This window comes from Gekko japonicus, unplaced genomic scaffold, assembly GCF_001447785.1.
Source record: "Gekko japonicus isolate JY-2015 unplaced genomic scaffold, Gekko_japonicus_V1.1 scaffold2386, whole genome shotgun sequence".
Taxonomy (NCBI): Eukaryota; Metazoa; Chordata; class Lepidosauria; order Squamata; family Gekkonidae; genus Gekko; species Gekko japonicus.
Genome location: NW_015166492.1, coordinates 246,198 through 272,808, shown reverse-complemented (window position 1 = coordinate 272,808; position 26,611 = coordinate 246,198). Strand labels below are relative to the sequence as shown.

General features: G+C 49.9%; 2 protein-coding genes across 2 annotated transcripts in view; both read right to left on the bottom strand.

Annotated features, from left to right (window-relative positions):
- POLR2G (polymerase (RNA) II (DNA directed) polypeptide G) overlaps nt 1–1,906 on the bottom strand; it is a 3,293-nt gene extending 1,387 nt beyond the window's left edge. The window contains exons 1-2 of the mRNA XM_015412187.1: nt 1,845–1,906; nt 685–794 (exon numbers count right to left, since the gene is read on the bottom strand). Of these exons, the coding sequence (XP_015267673.1) occupies nt 685–794; nt 1,845–1,856 (122 nt within the window). The 5' untranslated portion in view covers nt 1,857–1,906. The remainder of the gene's footprint in view (nt 1–684; nt 795–1,844) is intronic.
- Nucleotides 1,907–5,837: 3,931 nt separating this feature from the next.
- The window catches only part of LOC107111239 (phospholipase D3-like), a 34,113-nt gene continuing 13,339 nt past the window's right edge, over nt 5,838–26,611 (bottom strand). Inside the window, exons 2-13 of the mRNA XM_015412182.1 lie at nt 25,953–26,162; nt 23,711–23,788; nt 20,577–20,864; nt 19,224–19,411; nt 16,840–17,023; nt 14,716–14,830; nt 13,264–13,391; nt 12,935–13,135; nt 10,206–10,345; nt 8,260–8,425; nt 7,683–7,782; nt 5,838–6,345 (exon numbers count right to left, since the gene is read on the bottom strand). Coding sequence (XP_015267668.1) covers nt 6,146–6,345; nt 7,683–7,782; nt 8,260–8,425; nt 10,206–10,345; nt 12,935–13,135; nt 13,264–13,391; nt 14,716–14,830; nt 16,840–17,023; nt 19,224–19,411; nt 20,577–20,864; nt 23,711–23,788; nt 25,953–26,162 — 1,998 coding nt within the window. The 3' untranslated portion in view covers nt 5,838–6,145. The remainder of the gene's footprint in view (nt 6,346–7,682; nt 7,783–8,259; nt 8,426–10,205; nt 10,346–12,934; nt 13,136–13,263; nt 13,392–14,715; nt 14,831–16,839; nt 17,024–19,223; nt 19,412–20,576; nt 20,865–23,710; nt 23,789–25,952; nt 26,163–26,611) is intronic.

Sequence of the window (26,611 nt, the reverse complement as noted above, 5' to 3'; positions counted from 1 at the left end):
CGCCCCCTGCTTCCGGCCGCCCCGCTTCCAGCCCTCATTCAGCCAGGAGGAGGCAGGAGAAGAGGGAGGGTAAGTAGCTTCCTCCCCGCCTCTCCCCACCCCTGCCTGCCTGGGGTCAGGGAGGGCCTTGGCGGGGCTTCCTCGCACTCCTGCTGGCCTTGCAGGTCCACCGCCGGGCCCCTGATGTCAGGGGGTGTGGCATATGCAAATGAGTGATGCTAATGAGTTCCCCTAGCTCTTTTTCTACGAAATGACCCCTGGCCAGGAGGCATCATCGGTGGAAGGTCTCGGCCTTTATGCCCTGTTGTTGACTCTCCAGAGGACCTAGTTGACCACTGTGTGAGTCAGGATGTTGGACTACCGTAGATGGACCACTGATGTGATCCAACAGGGCTCTTCTGATGTTCTTATTTGGAGCAAGTTCTTGGGGATTGAGCTGTTACAGACTGCTGTTAAGATTTTTCACTTCTTGTCTCAACCATTGTGATCTTAAGTTGTGCCAAGGATCTGTACCCCTCTCAAAACAGTGACACTTTCCCCTCGTGCCATTAGTGGAACAAATCAATGGAACCCAACACCTTGTGAGGAAAAGTGAATCTTCTAAATAAATAAAACCTACCCTCAAGGCCCTCTACTCTCCCCCCTCCCCAGTCTCCAAAGGAAGGAATCCACCCCTTCCCTTACTTTCCTGTGCAGGTTCCTTCCACCTCAGTGAACAGTTTCTGCTTAACTGTGTTGAGAAGACTGGGCCCAAAATACCGTGGATGCAGCAGGATTTCATGTTCCAGGGAGATCTGGAGGCATAAAGTAGGCAAGGTTGGGGAAGAGAACATTTGGTTGGGGGTCGAATATTTAAAATATTTACAGTTAAAACGACGGACTGACAGATGTACACATATTATATACCTATATATAATAAAATATTTATCAGCAGTTAATGTCTTGTTCTTGATTAAGGCAGAAATGCCTTAAATAAAATAGAACACACACACACACACATCTGAACAACTAGGTCTATTCGGAGCTAACAAATCAAGAAAGCAGCACATGAACAATTAAAACTACCAGACCGTACAAGCTTTCAAATAAAACAATTTTAATGTGGTGCCAAAATAGATAATGAGTAGATGATTTCTGAGTATCTCAAGGGAGGCAATTTGACAATAACCTATATGATACAACAGAGAAGAACCCATCTTCCCCCTCCTCCACAAAAAAACTACAAAAGGAACAGCAGGCATACAGAACAGAATCTCCAATGACAATCTCAGTAAACAGGCAGGCAGATACAGTACAAGTTGGACTTTCAGAGATTAACAGTAACACAGTAAAATATTAGACCAAGGCCACGGGAGAAGTGGAAATGTCAGCTTTGGGTTTTCCCTGTCCTGCCACAGCAAGTTCACCCGTGCTAGGAACCAGTTACAAGTCCTAATGTGGCTACTATAAGGGATCAATGCAATCCAAACCCTAGAACATGATATCCCAATTACTACAATACTTTTCTTTTTGCGTGGGGGGGCTGCCTTTGAAGAGTGTTTGGAAGCTCTGGGTGCCCCACAAAGATCAGGAACCTATTTGCCCTCTTTCAAGACAGCTGCTCTCTCCCACGAAGCCATCCAAGTTAGTACCCACGACTTGTAGGAAGTGTCATAAACCAAAAACATGCCACCTGAAGAAGTATTGCTTTTCGTATGCCTCGCACGTATTGCACCCCCGAGCGTAATGTCAGCGCAAGAGAAATCTTTCTCCGTAATTTTATCAACCTTTACCACGTCCCCATTCGTAGAAGAATTACAATAAGGAAAAGTGGGAGGAAAACACACGCCAACCCCCTTACTCACGTGGTAAAACATCCCGCACGTCCCTTCTCCCCGCTTTTCTTTCTAGACCGGAAGGAACGCTCAGACACTCTAGTTACGGGCTGTTGCAAAACATCTTCCTTTCAGGTTCATTGAAAGAAAAGCAAGAGGCCAAATTGTGTATCCAGCGCAGTCCCTATTTTCTGGTTCCTGTCAGATCACTTGTTCCTTGCCCAGGATCTTTAGAAGTCAAATCTGTGGACAACGGAGCAGATATTTGTTCTAGTAAATGTCGTTCTTTTGGCTAATCACACCCGTTTTGACTTTCAAATTAGTGGAGGACTGGGCTGTTTCAAGCAGTGAATACAAACTAGGACTCCCAAGCGAACAGCCCTCGACCTCAACAGTGTAAAGTAGTGGAGGAGGTGAAGAGTATGTGTAGTAGTTAGAGTGTCTGAAGATGATCTGGGAAATGCAGGTTAGAATTCCCACTCTGCTGTGGAAGCTTACTGGACAACCTCAGGCCAGTCACGCACTTTCAGCCCAATCTACCTCAGGGTTGTTGTCTGCATAAAACTGAGAAGGAGAGAATGCTGGAATCCTCTTTGGGTCCCCATTGGTGGGAAAGGCTGGGGTACAGGTGACATAACTTGCTGAAAAAATAAAATGTGTCAAGTGGCCTCTGGAAGGAGACTAGGGAGTGTTTGGGTGTGCCACCCTCCAGACAATTGAGATCCATTCCCCTGGAGAAAATGGCTGCTTTGGAGAATGGACTTTATGGGGTTATACCTTGCTGACGGGGACGGCAAAGGATGAGATGGTTAGACAGTGTCATAGATGCAGCGAACATGAAATTGAGCAAACTTCAGAGGACGGCAGAAGACAGGAAGGCCTGGCGGGAGCTGGTCCACAGGATCGCGAAGAGTTGGACTCGACTGTGCGACTGAACAACAACAACCTTGCTGAGGCCCCTCCCCATGCTCTGCCCCCAAATCTCTAGGGATTTCCCAACTGGGAGATAGCAACCAGTGTTCTGTCTTAAGATGAAATAGTGTGAGTTAGCTCATAGTTTTTTAGCTTCCATCTCACACATTTATGTCTTAGCTCAGGAAGGATGGCTCCAGAGCAAACTAATTTAATTCATGCAGTAGCCAGATCGCTTGCTCACAACTTAGAGGGAGCATGATTGGGAACCCTAGTTGCACGAATGCCCCTATTTTGAATCTGTCAGCTGCTGAAGGACATTCATACATGCCATGTGCAATTCACAAACAACAAAAGCAGGGTATACACACCAGTGACGTTCAACACTTCTTTATTAAAAACGGTCATCGTATAAAAATATAAATTCTGCAATAGAAAGCAAATCCCTCCCCGCTTCTCCCATTCCAGAGCTGTTCAGGCCCTTTTTATAACCCACCTATTGCTCAAAGCGCATATGGATAAAAGACACACAATTGCTTAACTAAAAAAGTCATTCCCTGAGTAAAAAAGCAGGTTCATTGAAAAGACCACAGTGCCAAGGACACTGCCTGCCTGTTGTCTCCAACAGGGCCCGATTTCTTTATATGTAGGATATAACAAGAACAAACTTATAATACATCCCCCTCCCCAGTCAGTGCATGCCTGCACACAGAGATTATCGGTAACCAACAAAGGTTGGTTAATATATCACAAAGCAGTGAGCAAGCTTTTGGGCTCTCCAGAATTCTTTTATCAGCTGTGTACCCAGTACAAAAAACATTGTTAAGGGGGTGATGGGAAAAAGAAAACGTTTTTCGGGCTGTTGGGGAAATGCCCCAAGTCTTCAGCTTTGTGGAATTTTCAAATAGAATACAGAATATGTTCCAGTTGTATCAGGATTAAGGTGTACTGGGTGCGAGACAGGTTTTCAGGATGTAGCGAAGACTTTTTGGGAAAAGGGGGGAGGAGAATGTCAACTTCCTTTTAAGATTCTTTAAGCCTGTAAATCAAATGTCTACCTGGCCCTAAGGAAACACACAGGGGTCATGTAAGAACGAGACAGACTCATGGAGGAGAGGTCTATCAGTAGCTACTAGCCATTGGTGACTAAAGGGAACCTCCACGTTCAGAGGCAGTCAGCAGTGTTCCCTCTAAGCTAAATTAGTGTGAGTTAGCGCACAGTTTTTTAGCTTCCATCTCACACATTTTTGTCTTAGCTCAAGAAGGATGGCTCCAGAGCAAACTAATTTACGCAGCAGCCAAATCGCTTGCTCACAACTTTAATGCCAGGAGCTCACAAAGTAGAATTTTTGCTCACCAGACTCAACAGCTTAGAGGGAGCACTGGCAGTCAGCCTCTGAATCCCGGAGCCAGGAGGCAACATCAGTGGAAGGCCTCGGCCTCTCTGCCCTGTTGCTGGCCCTCCGGAGGAACTGGTTGGGGCCACTGTGTGAGACAGGATGCTGGACTAGATGGACCCTCACTGGTCTGACCCAGCAGGGCTCTTCATATGTTCTTATGAGAGGAAGGCCTCAGCCTCTCTGCCCTGTTGTTGGCCCTCCAGAGGAACTGATTGAGGCCACTGTGTGAGACAGGAGGCTGGACTAGATGGACCACTGGTCTGACCCAGCAGGGCTCGTCTGATGTTCTTAAAAGAAGGACAGAAGAGTCCTTACAAAGTAGCTGCAGTGCTAAAAACATCTTCTAAAAAGGGATGCACATTCCCCCCTCCCCCAACTGAGCTCTTCCAGTCCTCTCCATAAAAATGCCTTTCTAGAAGGCAAACGCAAAGTGAAGCCCCCCTATGACCCTAGCTGGATCCGTACCCGAAGTTTCTGGGGGCTCAGGAGCCGCTGGTCAGCATGGCCGCTGTGTGCATCTGATTCCCCCCTCCCATGTTCTCAAACAGCAGAAAGAGGCAGGAACGGGAGAGCAGGACTGGTACCTGAGAATCGCTTGTCTACTGGATGTAACTTTATTTTCCCACACAATGGCAAAGACACATTTATTCGAACCAGCTGAAAACCAACCAAGTTGTGCAAACTTTTTTTAAAGCCATCAAAACTTTTTAAGGTAGATGGGGGGGGGGGGCAGGGATGCCACTAAATATGGTGGAAGCCCAGTCTGCGTTTTTAAGAGCTGGAACGGAGGGGGCAGACTGCAGACATCATAGATGCCTGGTACAAAAAGATATACAGGTGCAGCAAGGTATGCTGAGAGATCAAAAAGGACTCTCTCCTCTCCCAGCATCCTTTCTGCTGCCTGAGACCTTTCCCTGTCAAGCACCTGGTTTAATTCTGCAAGCCACCTCTTCCATTCCGCCTGAAGACTTTTACAAACTGAAGGCTGGGGGAGGTGGGGGTGTCTCCTGCTCATCCAGCAGTGTCTCTTTCTCCCTCATCACATAACCTTTTATTCTTTTTGCTACTGTCATTCAGCATCCAGCTTGATGGAAAGCTCTGATGAACTCTGATAAAGTTTTCGATGATTATAAGAAAGTCGTCACTTTCCTGCTCCATCACAGATTTTTTCTTGGGGACCAAGATAACAAACTTGTGCTTTAAAGCTCTTCCTTCTCCAGAGATTGTCCAGAATATACTGAAAAATTAAGACCAGCTATGTATCCCTCTCTATCCCCAAAAGACACAGCTGAGCTCCCGCTGATCTCCCCCCCGCAAGCGACCCCACACCTTAGTAAAGCTCCAGCTCTGCACAACAGAGCTAGATGCAAGCCAAGCGTAGCATCAGCTGCCTGCCTTCCTTCGGCAGCATGTCAAAACCCACAATCCAAGCCCAACAAATTTTTAAAAAGAATATTGTAGTTAAAAAAAAAGTTCCCATTTTTGCTACATGGTTTACAGCACGCACGCACCTTGCCCTGCTGCCACCCGAGTCCACATTATTGCTGATACCAACTACTTGCCCCACCCTCTGAAGTAGGGTTGCCAGTCTCCAGGTGGTAGCGGCAATCTCACCTGGAGGTCGCCTGGAGAAAATGGCCACTTTGGAAGGTGGACTCTATGGTATTATATCCTCCCCTCCTCAAACCCCGCCCCTCCTCAGGCTCCACCCCCCAAAATCTCCAGGTATTTCCCACCCTGGAGCTGGCAACCCTATGAAAACACTCCACATCCTCTGTGGCTGTGCTGACCACGGCTCTTCTTTCGGTGGCTTATGGTGGGACGTCTGGTCCGTTCCATGAGAAGGATTTGAAGATTGGTGGCAGCTTAAGAACATCACAAGAGTCCTGCTGGCTGAAGCCAAAGGTCCATCTAGTCCAGCGTCCTGCTTCCAAAAGCAGCCAAACAGAGGCTTTTGGGATGGCCGGGGCGCAAAGGCTTCTCCACTGCAGGGTGCTGGGGGCGGGGCCACCGGCCGTCCTAATCCCTCTTAGCACAACTCCTGTGACTGCTGAGTGGCAACACATTGGAGGAATCCCAGTCCCGGAGGAATACTTGCTCCAGCTGGTGGCGCAGGGTGAATTCCTGGCCTGCCGTAATACTGTCGTGGTCGCTCTGGTTGACGATCAACCCCACCCCTGCGGTTTTGGTAAAATAATCTTCAGACCAGTTGGAGGTACCTGGAGGAGGAAAAAGATACCCAACCGTAACCAGGGGTCGTTTCGTAGAAAAAGAGCTAGGGGAACTCATTAGCATAACTCATTAGCATATGCCACACCCCCTGACATCACCGGAAGTGTGTCATAAGGCCACACCCCCTGACATCACCGGAAGTGTGTCATAAGGCCACACACCCCGCCCCCAACGGTCCCGGCCAAAAAACATTTGGCAACCCTACATATCTGAGAGCTTGTGTGTGGTGTAGTGGTGTGAGTGTCGGACTAGGGGTGTGGGCCACCCAGGTTCCACATCCCCATTCTGCCACAGAAGCTTGCTGGAAGACCTTGGGCTGGTCACATACTCTCAGCCAGGGCTATTTTTTGGCAGGAACACACAGGAATGGAGTTCCGGCAGGCTTCAGAGTTGGCCACACCCACTACAGCCGGCCGAATGGTGGGGAGGGCGGGATATAAATGTAAATATAAATTAATAAATACAGCCAAAACCTCTGCGTGCCTGGCTACAGACGGAAGGCCTAGAGAGCGACCCCTCCCCAGTGACTCCGAGGCGGGCGGGCCCTGGTAGGACTGGGGAGGCATTTAAATGCCTCCCCGTGCCTTCCCCGGCCTGTCTAAGGGCCAGCTTGGCTTGCCCGGGCTCCTCGCAGTTTAAACTGCCTTCCCTTCCCTTCGAGGGGGGGCTTGCCCGGGCAAGCCAAGGGAAGGCATGGGGTGTGGCCTGTTATGCTAATGAGTTCCCGCTGGGCTTTTTCTACAAAAAAAGCCCTGCTCTCAGCCTAACCTCAAACTTAGTTCTCACACCTGTTTGTTAACTCTTTTGTTTGTATGCTAATTTGCTGCTATTCACAGGTCTTACCAACTGCTTTAATCCAATTTGAGCTCTACTGATCACTCAGTAATTTATGCATCTGGACTCTAACTAGCCCTTCCAGGCAACTAACCCCCCTCTACCTAGATGTAAGGCTGGAGGAAGTCCGTCTCAATGTATCTGAAGAAGTGTTGCATGCACATGAAAGCTTATGCCCAGAATTAAGCTTTGTTGCTCTTAAAAGGGGCCGCTGGGCTTGTTGTGAGGATAAAAATGGAGATGTTGTAAGCTGCTTTGGGGTTCCCGTTGGGAGAAAAGTGGAGTACAAATGAAGTGGATTAAAATAAAAACGTCCCTTCCTAGACTTGCACGTTCCTAAATGAATAAATGTTTACAGAAAAGACCGTCAAGGCGCCAACACTCTTTACGCCAGAGGAAAGCGGTCTTGCTGAGATAGTCCTCCTGGCTGTCCTAACAGCGAACAGAGACAGGGAGAGAAGACATAGGCGGGGCTCTGAGAAGTACATACCAATGTAGGCCAGGCGGTCGGTCACCATGTACTTGTTGTGATTGACGTGTGAGTACGGGACGGGTGGTCGCTTTCCCCCTCCGGGAACAACAAAAAGGTTCTGAAAGGAAAACAAACATGACAGCCTAGTGGGGGGGGGTCACTTTCAAGGGAGGGCATGCAGAAGGCCCCGGGTTCAATTCCCACCGTTTCTAGTTAGAGGATCCCAAGCAGATGCCTGAGACTCTGAAGAATGGATGGCAACGGGCCTCCTCAGGCCTCCCATGGGCCGCAGCGCTGCAGCGCGGGCCCCGGGAGGCCAGTGACAGGCTTCCCATGGGCCGCAGCGCTTTGGAGCGGGAAGCTGTGGGCGGGGCTTGCCGCCACCGCCATTTGCGCCAGCTCCTGGGCTGCCAGAGCATTGCTCCAGCGCACTCCGGCCCCAAATGACCCCTGGCATCCCCACACCTAGTCCGACTGGCAGTGGCTCTCCAAACCAAGAGACCTGCAGAAGCCAAGCAGCACACATCTGGGTCAAGAGAAACGGTCCAAGGCAGAGGTCCCTTCATAGCTTTCCCGCTTTGGTCCCAGGACTCACCACCTCGATGGGGCAGCCCAGCGGCTTCTGGCTGAGGATGCTGAGAGACTCCAGGAAGACGAACATGGCAGGATGCGAGTGTGGCCAGCAACTGATGAGGAGGCGCACGTTCACTCTTCTGTCACAGGCTGCAGCCCGCAAGGCATCATCGATAACGGGCCAGAACCTGTGTGTGTGGGGGGGGTGAACCATGCACAACAGTGTTATGGGCAATCCTAGATGGTGATCTTAACAAAGAAATTGGCTGACTGCAAAGATTACATGATCAACAGCTCTGGCTTGCTGTTCACCCAGTTGGAAGATAGATCCTCTGTCACTCTCTCTATACATGCCCTATCAGCAGGGCTATTTTTGGGCAGGAACGCACAGGAACGGCGTTCCGGCTGGCTCCCGAGCTGGCCACGCCCAGCCGGAACGCATTAGCATAATAGGCCACACCCAACAGCAGAAACTCATTAGGATTGGCTACATTAGGAGTGTGTGGCCTAACATGCAAAGGAGTTCCTGCTACAAAAAAAGCCCTGGGTTTTGACAACAAACAAGGTAAACAGAATAAGAAGCAAAAGGTGGGTGTGGCTGGATGACCACACTTCTGGTAACATGGGGGTGTGGCCTAATGTGCTAATGAGCTATGCTGTCAGGGGTGTGGCCTAACAGGCTAATGGATTTCTGCTGTTGGATGTGGCCTATTATGCTAATGAGTTCCTGCTGGGCTTTTTCTACAAAAAGTGCCCTGCCTATCAGATATTAAAATGTAGGACAGGCTCCTTAGCTTAGAATGTTGTAGATCTCTCCAGAGTTACCTCTACCTTGCAGCTTCCATTACCTTGCATCTTCCCCCAGCTGTCTGGCCAGCACATGGTAATGGCTGCCTCCTCCAGGTCTCAGTTAAGAGTTCTGTCTGCTCTGATGAACTCGGCACCAAAGAGAGCTTCCTCCTTGCTTCCAGGAGTTTTACCTCCTCTCCTTTCCCACCCACTGACCAGGTCAGGCCAGGTCAAAGAAGCTTTTCCTGGACATCCCCAGGAGTTCCTTTCTGAAGTCTCTCCAAGTATTTAACACCTCCACATCTCTGTTCCCTGCTTGAAGGGGGGGGGGGGAGAGACTGCACCCTCCTATTGTCTCTAATTAGACCTATCAGCATTTATGAAGAGGTGAGCCGAGGTGAGCCTGGAAAGCCATTGTCCGACTTCCCCCTCCCCCTCCTCCCTGTGTGTTCTCTGCCCAGAGAGAAAGACTTTGTAAACCTCCTGGTAAAGGTTTTACTCAGGTCAGACCTCTACCCAAAAAAGGCATTTCTTCACAGGGACAAAAACAGAGGAGGGCAGTTGCTCTGTATGCAGGTGTCCCTGACGCACCTGGTTGATCATAATGACAAAGAGGATACTGGGCTAAAAAAGGCCTTTGTTTTAATCCAGTTGGGTTCTTCATTCACTTCCCACACATTATCTGAGAAACGCTTACAAATTATAAAATTTTCCTTGGACTAAACCAACTTAGGCTGCAGTTTGGGGTGTGGTGTGCGTGTCTGAATGTTCTCCCAAGGAAGGAAAAACTCCCTGCGTGTAGAGAATCAGGATTCAGCCTAATTCTCACTGACGTGCCATTTTTCTGCATGCAGGGACATCCTCTCCCACCCTCAGGAAACAGCCGCAGTCTTGCCGTACCGGGCACAGTTTTGCAGTGCAGGGTGGGGGGATTACAACACAGTTCTACTGATTATGTGGCAAATTGCAGCTTCAGTAGCAGCTGAAGATCATTACTGGCCCCATGGTTCGCTGTTCCTCTTTGCTTTGGTTGATCTTTCCAGTCTACCCTCCCACCTCATCTCCCTCCCCAACAAGGATGGAAGACACATCCTTCCCCCTTGTCACAGAGGAACCAAAAGAAAGAAGCCCGCATCCTCTTTAGCCCCTGGCCTCAGCTGCTACATCCCCGGCTCCCACCTCCTGGGTTTGCAGAATGAGCACTGCGGCTCGTAGTCCATCACGGCAATGTAGACGAAAGCCTGGGCATCCTCAATTGTGCGCACGATAGCCATGAGATCGGAGGTGCGGCCTGCTGAACACAGGGCCGGTGGGGAACTCTGTGACGACAACAACAAAATCACAGTGTCGGCACAGAGAAGGAGGGGTGTCCTGGCTTCCTTGCCAGACGCACCCCTGAACATGCGCAAGGTTCAGTGTTGTTTGATCTGCCTAGCAGTCACTGTCCAGGGATTCAGGACAAGGGAGGCCCTGTTCCTAATGCCTCCTCCTGCTCCCAAACACTCTGGAATGCAAGGGACGTCATATAAGAGCAGCCATGCTGGATTGGACCAGTGATCCATCCCGTCTCGCTAGATTCGAGCCCAGTAGTACCTCAGAGCTGCACATCAGTGACTAGGAAAGCCAAAAGGACACCATCTAGAACAAGACAGTGGTCTGAGGTTCAGAATCTCAGAGAGGTAAGAAAGCTAAGAAAGACTCTGAGACTCTGGGCAGTTGCAACCAGGAAGAAGAAAGACGAGGAGGAGGAGATAGGATTTATACCCCACCCTTCACTCAGAATCTCAGAGCGGCTTACAAACTCCTTTCCCTTCCCCTCCCCACAACAGACACCCTGTGAGGTAGGTGGGGCTGAGAAAGCTCTTTCGAGAACTGCTCTGAGAGAACTCGTGATTGACCCAAGTTCACCCAGCAGCTGCGTGTGGAGGAGTGGGGAATTAAACCCGGTTCTCCCAGATTAGAGCCCGCGCACTTAGCCATTACACCAAACTGGCTCTCTAGAGTGGACAGTCCTTGGTGGATGGCCTGAGCATCTGAGGCAGGTTCACCAGTGTCTTCCTTCATGGCCTCTGGCAGCTACTCCAGGCTAGCAGGATATATTTATTTACTTACTAACTTCACTGAAGAGAAACAGCGTGGGGTACTGGTTAAGTCTGGACTAGGCTCTGGATGACTCAGATCCGAATCCTCACTGTGCTACAGAAGCTTGCTGGGCGACCTGGGGCCAGTCACACACCCTCTCAGCCTAACCCACCTCACAGGGCAGTCGTGAGGATAAAATGGAGGAGGGGGAGTCAGGTCCTCATTGGGCAGAAATGAAATAAATAACAATGTATACCCTGCTTTCCTCCCCAGCGGTGACGCCAGGCAGCTTACATTGTTCTTCTCTCCTTCATTTTATCCTCACAACAACCCTATGAGGTGGGTTAGGCTGAGAGTGGCTGACTGACTCAAGGTCCCACAAGCCAGCTTCTGTAGCACGGCGGGGATTCAGATCTGGACCTTCCAGATCCTAGTCCAACACTCTTAGCCTCTACATCACCCTGGCTCACCTGGCTGGGCTGAGACTGAAAGAAATCAATTAGTGATTCTGGGCAAGAAAGGAACTTGGATTTTTGCAGGTTGGTGTAGTGGTTAAGTGTGTGGACTCTAATCTGGGAGAATTGGGTTTGATTCCCCACTCCTCCACTTGCAGCTGCTGGATGACCTCAGGCAAGCCATAGTTCTGACAACAGCTGTCCTTGAAAAGGCAGTTCTTGAAAGAGCTCTCTCAGCCCCACCTGCCTCACAGGGTATCTGTGGTGGGGAGGGGAAGGGAAAGGAGTTTGCAAGCCGCTCTGAGACTCCAAGGGAAGGGCGGGGTGTAAATCCAATGTCTTCTTCATCTTCTTCTTGCAGCCTTGGGGGCTGCTGAGGGGTCAGCAATGCTTTTGGGGGCCCATTGACTGCTTTCAATGCTCACTTCCTACCTGGGCCTCTGCTTGCTGCCCCACCTGCTCGCCTTGTATATCAGTGTAGAGAGGGCCAGTTTTGGGCGGCCCTGGGCAGAGAGTGCCCTTGCCCCCTCATGCCCACTACTAGGCCCACATGCCCCCCCCCCACCTCTGCATCTTTCCTCGGCCCATCTGCAAGCTCTCCCATCACCTGCAGTCAATGCTCCTTCTTAGCTGTGGAGTCTTGTGAGCAAAAATCCTACTTTGTGAGCTACTGGCATTAAAGTTGGGAGCGAGCGATTTGGCTACTGCATAAACTAGTTTTGCTCCAGTGTTCCCTCTAAGCTGAGTTAGTGTGAGCTAGCCCACAGTTTTTAAGCCTCTAACTTATGCAGCAGCCAAATCGCTCACTCACAACTTTAAATGCCAGTAGCGCACAAAGCAGAATTTTTGCTCACAAGACTCCACAGCTTAGAGGGAGCACTGGTTTGCTCTGGAGCCTTCCTTCCTGAACGAAGACAAAAAGGTGTGAGCCGGAGGCTAAAAAAACCCATGGGCTAGCTCACACTAACTCAGCTTAGAGGGAACACTGCCTGCAGTCCCAGGTGCCCACCCTAGTGGGTGCAGCCAGGAGGGCCACTGCCATGGTCACCGGGAACGCTGATGCTTTGTACATCACCCACATGCGGCAGGGAGCAGAGGTGACACAGCACTCAAAAGCAGCCAGTGGAAGGGCGTCAGGGCCGGCACCCGAGGAGATGCGCGAGTAGGGAGGGAGCAGAAGTGGGTCCCACCACAACCCATGGGCCCCGGCAGCTGCCCCACCTCGGGGTACGCTGATGCCGGCCCCGAGTGTAGAATCTGATAATACAAAACCTGTTTCCTGGGCACTTTCCTTGCAATGAAACTGACCTGCCCCAGAACTTCCCTGCTGCTCAAGGGAAACAAAGAGAGCGGCACAACGGCCAGGCTTACGGAAATGTAGACTTCTGCACTGGAGCCGTTGAGCTGCAGCTTCAAGGGGCGGTTCAGGCTGGACTCTGCCGCAACGCTAGCCGGCCACGCTGCAGGGATGGAAGCCCCTTCTCCTCCCAGCATGTTGTACACGGCAAAGATCCGGCCCAGATCCTGAGCCAGGCAGCTGCAGTTGTACAGGACGGCACCCAGCTCCTTGACCTGCCACACAAAGAACACTGCAGAAAGGGCCTCTCTCGCTCCAGCTGGCCTCCCCTCTAGCAGGGCGCTTCCGCTGAGCCATCTCCAACCCCCCCATTTGACCCACACCCACCCCACCCTGGAGGTACCTGAGTGAGCGAGCGCCAGTCCATGTTGGCGCTGCCTATGTAGACATGCGTCCGATCAACTACCCAGAACTTGGTGTGCACAATCCCCCCCGTCAAATTCTTCATGTTCACATACTGTATGTCAGCACCTGCGGAGGATGCAGAGAATGAATTAAGTTTGCCCTGGCAAACGGCCAAGGCCTCCTTGCTTTGTCCCTCATCTGTTTCAGGGGCCAAAGGTGGTAGAGGAAGAACAAAAAGTCTATTAGGGATGAGTCAACTAAGTCAATTTTCCACAGTGAAGTATTGGGAACCAAAGTTCAGCATGTTGCTAGACTAGGTGTCCCCAATAGGGTGCCCATGGGCACCATGATACCTGCCGACTCCTTTCCTAGTCCCCGCCAAGTGTTTTTAGAAAGAAGGGAGTCGCCGGGTGGGCCTTCTATCCAGCAATGCTTCTGATGAGGCATGAAAGATTTGATTGGCTGGGCAGATTTTTTAAAAATGCTGCTTTGGCAGCAGCTTGACAATATTTGGATATATTCCTGGCAAGATGTCAGTGAGTCATTAGCTGAAGTGTCAGATCATGCTGATCTAGTCTGACAGTCAGGTGTCAGGTGACTAAAAGATTGCATCAGATTCTGGAACAGTCACCATGACTCAGCTAGTGTAATTACTGTGACCTGATTGGTTGGTGTAAATATATATATTGCAGCTTGTACAGCACTGCACATCTCTGTTATGGGATTATCTGTCCGTGTAGCACTTTGTCGCTCTGAACACTGTATTTGCTACAGAAGGACTGTATACTTGTATCCAGTGTGCAGTGTAAATAAATGTAAATACCCTATATATAAGAAACAGAGACTCTGCTGTTATTTCCGGCGTTCTAAAATACCGTCACAGCTACCACCACAGCACAAGGATCTTCGCTGTGTGACTGAAATAAAACTTCGGCGATTCTTTTTGTGGCTGGCCCCATCTCCGCCGGCGGCCATTTTGTGGCTGTGCCCACCAGGCTGTGCCAGGACTCCAAAGATGCCTGCAGGCTCAAAAAAGTTGGGCACCCCAGTTTTATTCCACAGCGTTTGCAAAACTATGCTTCAAAGCATGTGGGGAGTGCTTAGAACACTCTCAGAATCCACTGCGGAACACAGAGGTGTAGGGTTACCAAAAGGCGTGGAGAAAAATGTCCTGTCCTTTTAAGAGCGTGGGGAACGTGTGGAAATGGGCAGCCAAAGCTTTTCAAGGCATGGAGGTAAAGAACATGACTTGGTAAATAATAACATCCCATTAAGCCTGTACTAAAGGGACAGGATGTTTTTTTTCCCTCAAGGCAGTTGGCAAATTCTGGAAACTAAACCCATGCTTCTTCCATTGTAGCCCAACGCAGTAACCGCTACACTAAACCTCACTGACTCTCGAAAGACCTTAGAAGATGACTGTCATTACTAGGAAAATTTCTGCCATTACCTTGGCGGGCCAACTCCTCTGTGTCATCCTCTGACATCTGAGGGCTATTCACAGCAATGCTGAGCTTCACCCCCCGAGAAGGCAGGCCCAGCAGTGAGTCGAACACATCTCTGCCCTGTATGACAACACCACCTTAATATTTAGTATTTATATGACACAGTTTGCACTTCCCAGTATTCCTTATAACCAGGGCTTTTTTTGTTGAAAAAGCCCAGCAGGAACTCATTAGCATAACAGACCACACCCAACAGCAGAAACTCATTAGTATATTAGGCCACACCCCTGACAACACATCTCATTAGCATATTAGGCCACACCCCATGCTACCAGAAGTGTGGTCATCCAGCCACACCCACCTTTTGCTTCTTATTCTGTTTGCCTTGTTTGTTGTCAAAACCCAGGGCTTTTTTTGTAGCAGGAACTCCATTGCATATTAGGCCACACACCCCTAATGTAGCCAATCCTAATGAGTTTCTGCTGTTAGGTGTGGCCTATTATGCTAATGAGTTCCTGCTGGGCGTGGCCAACTCAGGAGCCAGCCGGAACTCCGTTCCTATGCGTTCCTGCCCCCAAATAGTCCTGCTTATAACACCCCTGTAACGTAGATTCAAGAGTTATTTACCTCCACGTTGCTGAGGAAGGGCTGGTTGGAGGGCGGCATGCCTGAAGCCTGGTTTCTTTTAAAAGTTTTTATTATTTGCTTTGGATCTTTTCTTTAATGTAAAATGTATATAGCTGCAGAATCTATTTTAATTTTTTAAATTAGTTTATTTATAACCCGCTTTTCTCACTGAGACTCATGGCAGATTACAGAGTACAGAAAGGGGTCAGGGAGAAATGTAATCATACAGTTTAGGACACTGAATGAACAGTGCAGGAAGACTAGGAGAACCAAACTGAATGACAGTGTGAGCAATGATGCGTATAAGATATATAATGCAAATGAATAATGGCACAGGATTTGGAATATGGGGAATGCCAATACCAGTGCAACAGGACTAGAAATATTAGGAATGCCAATACTAGTGCAATAGGACTAGGAATAGAAAATTAAATGACTGTGAATGCAGAATGTGAACTTAGCTGAGTGTTGACCTTGGACTGTTCATTTAATAACCCGTCCTTGCCTCTAAAACTACTTCCAGACAGGGACAAGAAGTTGTGGCGGCAGCAGCAAGTAATGGAGAAATGAACAATGTCCCATGCACTCCTGTTCTCATGCTGCTCACTGCTGCCACCGCTCCCCCTCTTTCCCCTCCCCACCGTCAAACTTATACAAACACACAGACATGATGGGAGTTATGCTTGAGGCCCCCATGGAGTGGAAGCCCCCTTTTCTGCTTACTTGCGTTTTTCCTACTGAGCTGTGTGGTAATGCTACATCTCATACATCAGGGAAAGGGACAACAAAAGTGCTAAAGGTGGGAGATGGTGCATGGCAGCCATGCACTGCCATTTTGAAAACGGAGTTTAGCTTTGTCTCCTTCCTTGTAATAATAATGGAGAGAGCATCCTCATGGGATGTTCATCAGGGGGACATCAGGGGAAGGTCTCGGCCTATATGCCTGTTGTTGGCCATTCAGAGGAAGAAGAAGGAGAGACTGGATTTATACCCCACCCTTCACTCAGAGTCTCAAAGTGGCTTACAATCTCCTTTTCCTTCCTCTCGCCACAACAGACACCCTGTGACGTAGGTGGGGCTGAGAGAGCTCTGAGAGAACTGCCCTTGAGATAACAGCTCTGAGAGAACCACTAAACCAAACTGGCTCTGATTGGCCACTGCATGACACAGGATGCTGGACTAGATGGACTGATCCAGCAGGGCTCTTCTTATGTTTTTATGACTTTACAGACGCTCCTCCACAGATTTGCCTTTGAGCTGGAGGAAAAGCAGGTCTGGTTTTTCTTCAAAGCCCCAGGAACACCACAAGCTGTGCTTGGAACACGTACAACCCTCTGTAGCTGTTCCCCTCTTAGTGTGTCTGCAGCACCCAGCAGCCCTGCCTAATCCACTGGCCAACCTCTGCTGCAGTTCTCCCCACATCCTCTACAAACGGTTTGAGGTGATGCAGCCTTCATACTTCCCCCCCCACTGCTGTGCCATGCCCCAGAAACACATCTGACCTGTTGGGAAGAGGGATCCTCCACCTTAATATCTGAGTCTCGGAGAGTGAAGTAGAAAGCAGCAATATCCACACTGCTGTTGGCTCTGGCCAGAAGGTCCATCCAGGCCTGATAGATACTCAAATGATGAGGGTCATCTGGTTGGTATGTCAAGCTGCTTGGGATGCTCTCCACCAACACTAGGCTGGAGCCAAAGAAGGGAGAGGAAGAAAATGTAATAGTACATCACTATTGGCTCCTGGCTGCATCAATTTTTTCTGACCAAGTGAGAAGAAGGAAAAGAAGAAGAGTTGGATTTATAGCCCGCCTTTCACTCAGCGTGGCTTACATTTTCCTTTCCCTTCCTCTCCCTGCAACACTGTGAGGTAGGTGGGACTGAGAGAGCTCTGAAAGAACTGTGACTGACCCAAGGTCACCCAGCTGGCTGCATGGGGAGAAGCGGGGAATCAAACCCGGTTCTCCAGATTGGAGTCCACCGCTCTTAACCACTACACCGAAAGGTACACAACTGAACCATTACTAAAGTATATCTGCCCATGGCAGCAAATGATCAAGAATGAGGCCTCTGATTAATATCTTTGCCTTTGGTCACAGACAATAATCATTAAAAAATTTCATCTTGTTCGATTTTAAAGAAAAGATTGTTGCATTGTAACATCAGGAGCCATTCTGTAATATCATTTGTTTGACCACTGAGGAACGGCAGTGGGTCGAAACATGTATGGTCAGGGTCAACAATGGTTATTTTTTTATTGTCACTGTACAATTTTATTCTAAATTGAGGCTGCCACCAGGCCCAGTATCTGTTTTTAATCTACCTTGTAATAAATACAGGTATATTTTTGCATATTTGTCAATATTTAATGTTTTTAATTTGGCTAACAGGATTATTGGGCCTATACATTCAGATCTTCTTAACCATTAGGTCCTTAATTTAAGTCAACAGCCAAGCCAGCTCTGAGCATTCGAGTTGGTCTGATGGCTGAAAACCTGCAATCGTAGCACTCAGGGCTATTTTGGGGCTGGAACGCATAGGAACGGAGTTCCGGCTGGCTTCAGAGTTGGCCATGCCCACTACAGCCAAAACCTCTGCGCGTACGTGGCTACAGAGGGGAGGCCTGGAGAGCGACACCCCACCCCACCCCGGCGACTCCGAGGCAGGCAAGCCAGGGGGACCCGGGAAGTATGGGGGAGGCTTTTAAAGCCCCCCCCGTGCCTTCCCTAGCCTGTCCAAGGGCCGGCTTGCCCGAGTTCCCCGCAGCCACGGGACACCCGGGCAAGCCAAGGGAAGGCATGGGGTGTGGCCTAATATGCTAATGAGTTTCTGCTGTTGTGGCCTGTTATGCTAATGAGTTCCTGCTGGACTTTTTCTACAAAAAAAGCCCTGGTACTAGTGGTAGTATTGTTAGATGGACAGATCTGCTGTTTTATTTGGTTTGCTACTGTCATTTTCATGATTTGTTCCAGTCTGTGATGTGTGTGTGGGGTGTCCTTTGATAGCCACCACGGAATATGGCCAATCGCACAAAAGCCAGGATATACATATTTTCATTGAAATAAATTAATATGTTCTGGTGTCTTCTGACGTTGGACCCTTCTTCTAAGGCCTGTATCACTTGTTATGCAGAAAGCTATGTAACCCTCCCAATTTTTTTCAGAATGAAAAGCAGCCACCGCAGGCTGCAACAATTAGGAGTGAAGAAAAACAAGTGAAAAGGAGGGGTGTGTGGCCCTCCTCTTCTTGAAACTGCCCCCTCCCCTCAAGCTGCCTTTCCTCTCCAGAAGGAAAAAGCAATATTTCTTCCCCGGCACGAAGGGGAAGGCCATTTTGAAAGGAAAAACAGACGAGCAAAAGGGACTAAAGATCCCCCTTCCCCCCAGCCTCCCACTCTCAATTGCAGCCTCCAGTGGCTATTTTTCATTTTAAAGGGTGGGGAGGTACACAGAATACTGCATAATTTGTAGTTTAGTAAAATTAAAACTTACTGTGCTTTCGGGGGCAGACTGCTTCTTGATAGAAAGGTGGTGGTGGTACAAATGGGGGGGGGGGAAATCATCTTACAAATTCACTTGCCGTTCTTTAGGGTTGCCAGGTCCCCCCCGCAACCAGCAGGGGTGGGAGGGTAGGGTTGCCAGTTCCAGGTTGGGAAACTCCTGGAGATTTGGGGGTGGAGCCTGGGGAGGACAGGGAACCTTAGTGGGGCACATGGCCATAGAGTCCACCCTCCAAAGTGTCCATTTTCTCCAAGGGAACTGATCTCCATAGTCTGGAGAGGAACTGTAATTCCGGGAGATCCCCAGGCCCCACCTGGAGGCTGGCACCCGTAGCCACATCCCAAACATGTACAGGTTGGCCGGAGCGCGTACACACACCCCTCCCTTACCTGCACTGAGTGCTGCATTCCTCAGTCCTGCTCCACAGCCTCGGCAAGCTGCTCAGTCCCCACTGCCCGTATGCAGCAGCCAACCCCAGGAAAGAGACGGGGCTTCCGTATCTCCATGTGTACCAGCAAGCGAAGCCCAGGATGAGCAGGAAGAGGAGGAGGCAGAGACTGGGCAGAGAAAAGAGTCGCTAAGAGAAGGGAAAAGGCGGAGAGAGGTTGAAAAGACACATCTGCCCGTTCACGCCGACCCCAGCCTTCCAAACAGACCCTTCAAAAGGCCACCCGGTCCTCAGACTCTGTCCGCTGCAACTTGCAAGCAGGAATTCTCAGACTCTGTCACAGTGCCCACCCCACCAAGGAAATCACAGCCGGACCTAAAGACAGTTCTGCCTACTGGCTCAGACCCAAGGGCTGTCTCTTTTCTTTTTTACCATCAAGTCACAACCGACTTCTGGCGACCCTGTAGGGTTTTCAAGGCAAGAGACATTCAGAGGTGGTTTGCCATGGCCTGGCTCTGCGTCGTGACCCTGGTATTCTTTGGTGGTCTCCCATCCAAACACTAGCCAGGGCCGTCCCTGCTTAGCTTCCAAGGTCTGACAAGACTGGGCTACCCTGGGCTATCTGGACAGAAGGGCTGCCTGGCCCCAGTGTTTTGTTTCCAAGGGTGGCCAGCCACTGGGGCACCCACATAAAGGCGACAACCCTTTCTTCTTTGTCTCCAACATTTGGCATTCAATGGTAGACTGCCTCTGAAGATGGAGGCTTCAATCACATACAGGTTAAAAACGGAGCCCAGCATGTGCCGTGACCTCTTTTTAACATGGAGGCGGAGAGGAAGTGGGTAGGATCCTCTCCTTCCACCTGGAGTGCAGCAGGAAACACCTGTTCGCTCCACGCCACCTTGACAAGGAACAGAAACATTGGCCTGGTAGAGAGACAGAAACTCTACCCCATCCACACAGAGGGCTGGCCTGAGTCTGCTGGGGACCTGCCCCGGAGAATCCAAACAGTGCCCACGGTATGCACATGATTTAGGGGTGACCCTGTGGGGTTTTCAGGGCAGGAGACATTCAGAGGTGGTGTTCCATTGCCTGCCTCTGCCTCCTGGCTCTGGTGTGCCTTGGAGGTCTCCCATCGAAATACTTGCCAGAGCCGACCCTGCTCAGCTTTCGAGATCTGACGAGATCAGGCTAGCCTGACCTATGCAGGTGAGGGCACGCATATCTGACGAGATCAGGCTAGCCTGAGCTATGCAGGTGAGGGCACGCACGGGGGCATATTCATTTCAAAGGAACTCGTACAGGAGAACTCCCTGCTGCCCAAGAAACAATGGAAATAAGAATCTTCCGATACCTTGGTCCACTTTTTGCCGCCTGCTTTGGGTGGCAAAGCCGTCCTCGGCAGCTTGTGAGGGTCGGCCTCCTTCCGGGCTTGGGCTTGTGACGCTGGGCCCCACCACCGAGGGGTGAGCCCCACCCGGGCCTGCTGCCTAAGAGTCCGGTTTGCCACCATGCCTTGCCGGCTGGGCGCCCCCTGTTCCACCGCCGCCCTCTCCTCTGTCCTCCGGGGTCTGGTCTCCAGCACCCGCAGCCGGGCTTGCTGGTCTTTCACCACTTCCCACTCGACGTTCGGGTCCTGCGGCTGTGGGGAGAAGCAGACCAGAAGGCTGTTCTTTCTTGCTCTGAGTGGAGGTGTGGCTTACAGGACACTGTCCTCCGCGGACAAAGAGAAACAATTTGCAAAGGCCCCAAATGGTACTGGGAGCATGGCTGAATGCCCATCTACCTGGCAGGCTTCAGCAGCTGCCTCCCAAAATAGAAAGAGGAGGTACATCACCTGCTCGAGCTATAAGGATGGTTCTGATAAGAACACCAGAGAAGTCATGTTGGATCAGACCAGTGGCCCATCCAGTCCAACACTCTGTGTCCCACAGTGGCCAAAACCCAAGTGATGATCTGGCACCTCTGTCTGGTAAATCAGTGCCTTAATTTTGCTTTCGCTGTTATCTTTGGGGGCGGGAACATGTCTTGTTCAAATGTTGCATGAATCGTGAGCATTCAGGGCTCAGCTTTGTCTCAGTGGATGGATGGCAGCATTTCATCCGTGTGCTTGTCGATGAACACACATGAGCACTAAAGCACCAGGCCACATGCAGCCTGGCAAGTTTGCAGCCGGCAGCAGTTAAGGTATATTTTGAACGGATGATTTACGTTTTTCAAATATGTCTTTGAAAATAAGGCCTGTCTTGGTTTTCAAATCAGTAGATTATTGGAGGGTAAACCAACAGGGTATAAGGCAGGTGGAGTAGAAGCTTCGCTCTGCACATGCACATTGTGTCCACTAAAACCAATCCGTGTAAAGGTGGAGTAGCCCCAACTCCCCGCATACACACAATAACCAGTAGAAAAGAGTAAGAGTCCAGCAGCACTTTAAAGACTAACAAAATTTGTGGCAGGGGATGAGCTTCCGTGAGTCACGGCTCTCTTCTTCAGATAAAGAAGTCAGAAGTGACTCCCCTGCCACAAAATAAAGAAGTCAGCAGTGACTCCCCTGCCACAAAATAAAGAAGTCAGCAGTGACTCCCCTGCCACAAAATAAAGAAGTCAGCAGTGACTCCCCTGCCACAAAATAAAGAAGTCAGCAGTGACTCCCCTGCCACAAAATAAAGAAGTCAGCAGTGACTCCCCTGCCACAAAAGTCTTTAAGGTGCTACTGGACTCTTACTCTTTTCTACTGCTACAGATGGACTAACATGGCTACCCATCTTGACACACTAACCAGGTTGTGACCATGGAGAATACACAGATAATGAGCATTTCAAATCACCTCCTGCCCATGCAGACTCTGAGGCAAATCTCACCTTTTGTGTTTGTTGGGGGATGATATGAGGACTTTGTTTCAGCTTTGCCATGAGAGTTTCCGACCTCCCAGGTGTATAACTGACATGAACGCAAATGAGCACATGAAGCTGTCTTATACTAAATCACACTATTAGTCTACCAGGGTCAATATTGTCTACGCAGTGGCAGCAGCTCTCAGGAAGAGGTCTTTCACATCACCTACTGCCAGGTCCTTGAACTGGAGATGCCAGGGATTGAACCTGGGACCTTCTGCACGTCAAGCAGAACATCGATTCATCAGGGTCAGTACTATCTACTTAGGCTGACAGCAGCTCTCCAGGATCTCAGGCAGAGGTCTTTCCCACCACCTACTGCCTGGTCCCTTTTAACTGGAGATGCCAAAGACTGAACCTGGGAACCTCCTGCATACAAACCAGATGCTCTTTCCTTCCCTCCCAAACCTTTTACTTCAACGGACCCATAAGATGGTTCCTCAGGGGCAACTCCCACAGATGCACGGTCTTATCCCAAAATTATTCCGAGGGTCTGAACCTTGTTGTGTGAAAAATATTGCACCTTGTTGTGTGAAAAATATTGCACTTAATGTGCACTTGCAAATAGATTTGCTATTGATCGGATTACAGTTACGTACTGCAAGCCAACAAAACGGAACTTTTTGACCACGGTGCCTGAGGCAAAGCAGCTTCAGCCTCCCACCACCCAGGGCTCTTTTCACATCCTCAAACTGTCCTGTGGAGACACTATGGGCTCTGCTGCAAAAACTAAACGTGGCCACCTGAGCAACAGAGCCAAAAGCGGCACGTCAGATGCAGAGTCCTCGTGTCGTCCCCCAACAAACAGAAGGACTTTGCGATGAGTAGACTTGGCCCTCTCTGTTCAGGAGCCAGCAGCTGTGCATAGGTGGAGCAGATGGGCTCAGTACGCTTGTGCTTGTCCTCCCAGGCATGTTTATTGTGAGATGCATAATGCCATGTGTAGAGGAGGGGCTTGTGTAATGGGAGGAGGCCGCCCTCAAGCAGGGACCCTCTGCATAATAGGAGTGTTGCAAGCATGACCCTCTTATCAGCTATAAAATGTTAAATAGTTTAGTATCGGAATTGCTACGGTTTTCCTCCAGCCATCGCTCCTGTGCCTTGAAAGCAGAAATTCACCCGGTGAATCATTTCCCACTTTGGAGGAAAGCTTTGCCAGGTGAATTTCTGCTTGAAACTTCCACAAGCTGTGCCTAATCCTATGGTTGCAGAGGATCTCCTCCCACCAGCGTGCCCTTCCTGTTGCTGCTCAGCTGGGCAGCGGGAGGAAAACGGGGGGGGGGGGCCTGCCAGCTTCTTGACGTCAGGATACCACTCCAGCATTTGATCAAAACTCTATGGTTAAACCATAGAGTTTGGGCTGAATGCTAGAGCATCACTGGTGATGCACTGACATCAGCATACTGCTGGTGATGTAATAACATCACCGGTAACCCCACCACTACCACCAGTTGCTAGCCTCACGCTGGCAACAACCCTACGTGATCACACTCCGCAGAGGGCAAGAGGAAGAGAGCAGAGTTTTCCCCAGGTAAATTATCTTTCCCAAGAGGGGCCCCTGGATTTGTACACCATTTCATTCAGCCCTGGTTACCTCTTTGGGCTTGTTTTGGTGTGGGGAAGACTCCTCTTCCTGTGGGACGTCCAGTCTCTTCAGCCTGACAAAAGGGGGCTGAAAAGGAAAATGGATGTATGTCTTCTTTTCCATTCAACGCACTCAGCTGTGGTGGCCATCTTTGTTTTCTGTGCCTGTAGCAGCAGCCTGACTCACACACACCCAAGCAGCAGATACTTCCAAGGGCCTGGGGTTCACCTGCTGGATTTATGTGCGTCAGGTGGCTGCCAGAAGACTCCGAAGGCCATCGATCTACCTCTTGAAGTGCCACCAGCCAGAGGAGACCATATAACAGGCAAGCCAGAGCATCTGACTCAGAATATTGGGTGCCGTTAAACAAAGAAAAGCAAAGTTGCAGAGTTGCCAGCTCCTGGTTGGGGAATTCCTGGAGATTTGGGGGGGGGGTGGAGCCTGAGCAGGGCAGGGTTTCGGAAAGGAGGGACTTCAGTAGGGTATAATGCCACAGAGTCCACCTTCCAAAGCAGCCATTTCCTCCAGGTGAACTGATGTCGGTCGCCTGTAACAGTGGGAGATCTCCGGCCGCCACCTGGAGCCTGGCAGCCCTAGTGCAGCCAGGGGAGAGATGGGTTTGGGGAAGGAAGGAACGGGACCCCACAGCAGCATGTAACTCCTTGCAGTCCATTCTCCCAAGCAGCTGTTTTCTCCAGGGAAACCGAACTCTGTGGTCTGGGGATCAGTTGTGATTGCAAGAGGTTTCCAGGCCCCACCTGGAGGCTGGCAACCCTAGATCTGACTTAGGCGCCTGCGGGCACAATCCACCAAGAAATTCTCCCGCACAAATCCCACTAAAACTCACAATAGTTGTGCAGGACTGTTTTGTGTCTCTGTGGGGCTTGTGCCGCCGATCCCTGTAAATTGGGCTCCACGTCAAAGCCAAACTAGACACGGTGCAATAGTATCTCCCAACAAGCTTTTTTTAAAAACTTCAAAGCAGCTACAGAGGGGCCCTGAGTCTGATCAGAGCTGCTGTGGAAGCAAGAGCGGGTGGGGTTAACATCCCCCCCCCAGTCAAAATCTCCCCCCTCCTGCTGCTTGTCCACCCACAAATGGAAAGTAGGGTTGCCAGTTCCAGGTTAAGCAATATCTGGATATTTGGGGGGTGGAGCCTGGGGAGGGCGATATGGTATAATGCCACAGAGTCCACCTTCCAAAGCAGCCAGTTTTCTCCTGGTGAACTGATATCTATCGCCTGGAGATCCATTGTAATAGCGGGAGATATCCAGCTATTACCTGGAGGTTGGCACCCCTACGGGGAAGAGTGTCCCCAATTCTTTTCCCCTATGGGAAGAAAAGCAGTATGAAGAGTGTTAGCGGGGAAAGGATTAGGTACTCTCCCAGCTATTACCTGGAGGTTGGCACCCCTACTGGGAAGAGTGTCCCCAATTCTTTTCCCCCTGTAGGAAGAAAAGCAGTATGAAGAGGGTTAGTGGGGAAAGGATTAAGTACTCTCAATCTGACCCACTGCTGCTCCCAAGCACCTTCACATTCTTACCATATCACATCTAATTTAAAATCTGAAGTTTCCATTCTAGGCACCAAAATGTCTCTGGGCAACTCTGTTGCTTACGATAGCTGCTCCTCTGTGCTGTGGGCACGCAGAAGCCATGGCAGGGGCAATGGGGCCTCGGACTCAGAAGCATCCCCCAGACTTTGCTTGCCTCAGTACCTCGCTACCACCATTCCCCCCCATCTTTAAAAAAACAGGAATTGCTCTATTGCTAAAGCATTAAAATGACCTGTTGCAACAGTACAGTCGTTCCCAGCTTTCATTTTACAAAAAGTAAGTCTCTAGTCCTTTTTTTTGCTAAGCTGTAAGGAAAAATGTGCAGCCTCCACATTTCCACTTGCATCTCCATAAGGAAAACGACTACAGATTTAGGACACTATATTAAACTGTCAGTCAGTTCTCCAGTGATGGTGGTGGAGAATGGTATGAGGGCTGAGCTAAGGGAAACGGTGGGACCTGGAAAAATGTACACTTTCCCATCCACAGGACATCCAATGATACTTTAACTGAGATCTTTCCAAAAAGATCATACCAAACTAGGTTTCGGAAAGCTTGCAGCAAAGACATCATTTGGATGTTCCCCCAAACAGCACTGCGGTAAGAAAAGCTAAGGTGAAGCAAAACATTCTTGGGGAAACAGCCCTCAATGAAACCTAAAATCTGAACCAGCCAAAATTGTGTTTCAGGATTTACCAATACATTGTCTTTTTCCAACATGGCTTGTTCACTGTCTTTTGGAGCTTCTGGCCCTGATACCAACAGAGGACCACGGGATGGAGGAGGAGGAGGTGATGGTTCCTTAGTTGGGATAACATGTCTGTGAGCCCTGATACTCTCCCGGGGCTGAAGAATGTCATCAATGCTCCTTTCCTTTGAGTGCTGGGGCTCCTTTGAAACCTGCATCTGAGAAAGCACATAGAAGTGTGTCAAGAAAGACCCCAAACCCTTTCCTCCCCAAGCTGTCCTCCTGGATGTGGCGGGACAAAGGGACTACAGGGACTCTATGACCAATCTGATTTAAGTGGAAGTGACAGAATTCTGAGATAAACACAGCCCGCAAATGGTACTCTTGATGTCCCCATTGGAATCAGTCATTGATCACCCTGATTTTAAATTGGCTAGATGAATTGGTAATTTTAACATGAGGGCAGGGGTCATTTTGTAGGAAAAGAGGTGCAGGAGCTCATTAGCATAACTCACTAGCATAACTTATTTGCATATGCCACACACCCTGAGATCACCAGAAGTGTGTCAGAAGGCAACATCCACCGCTCCGGCTCCACTGGACTGTTTTGGATTGCTAGCTATTCGGGGGGGGGGGGGCGGGGACCCGGGCAGATCTGTCCTCGCAG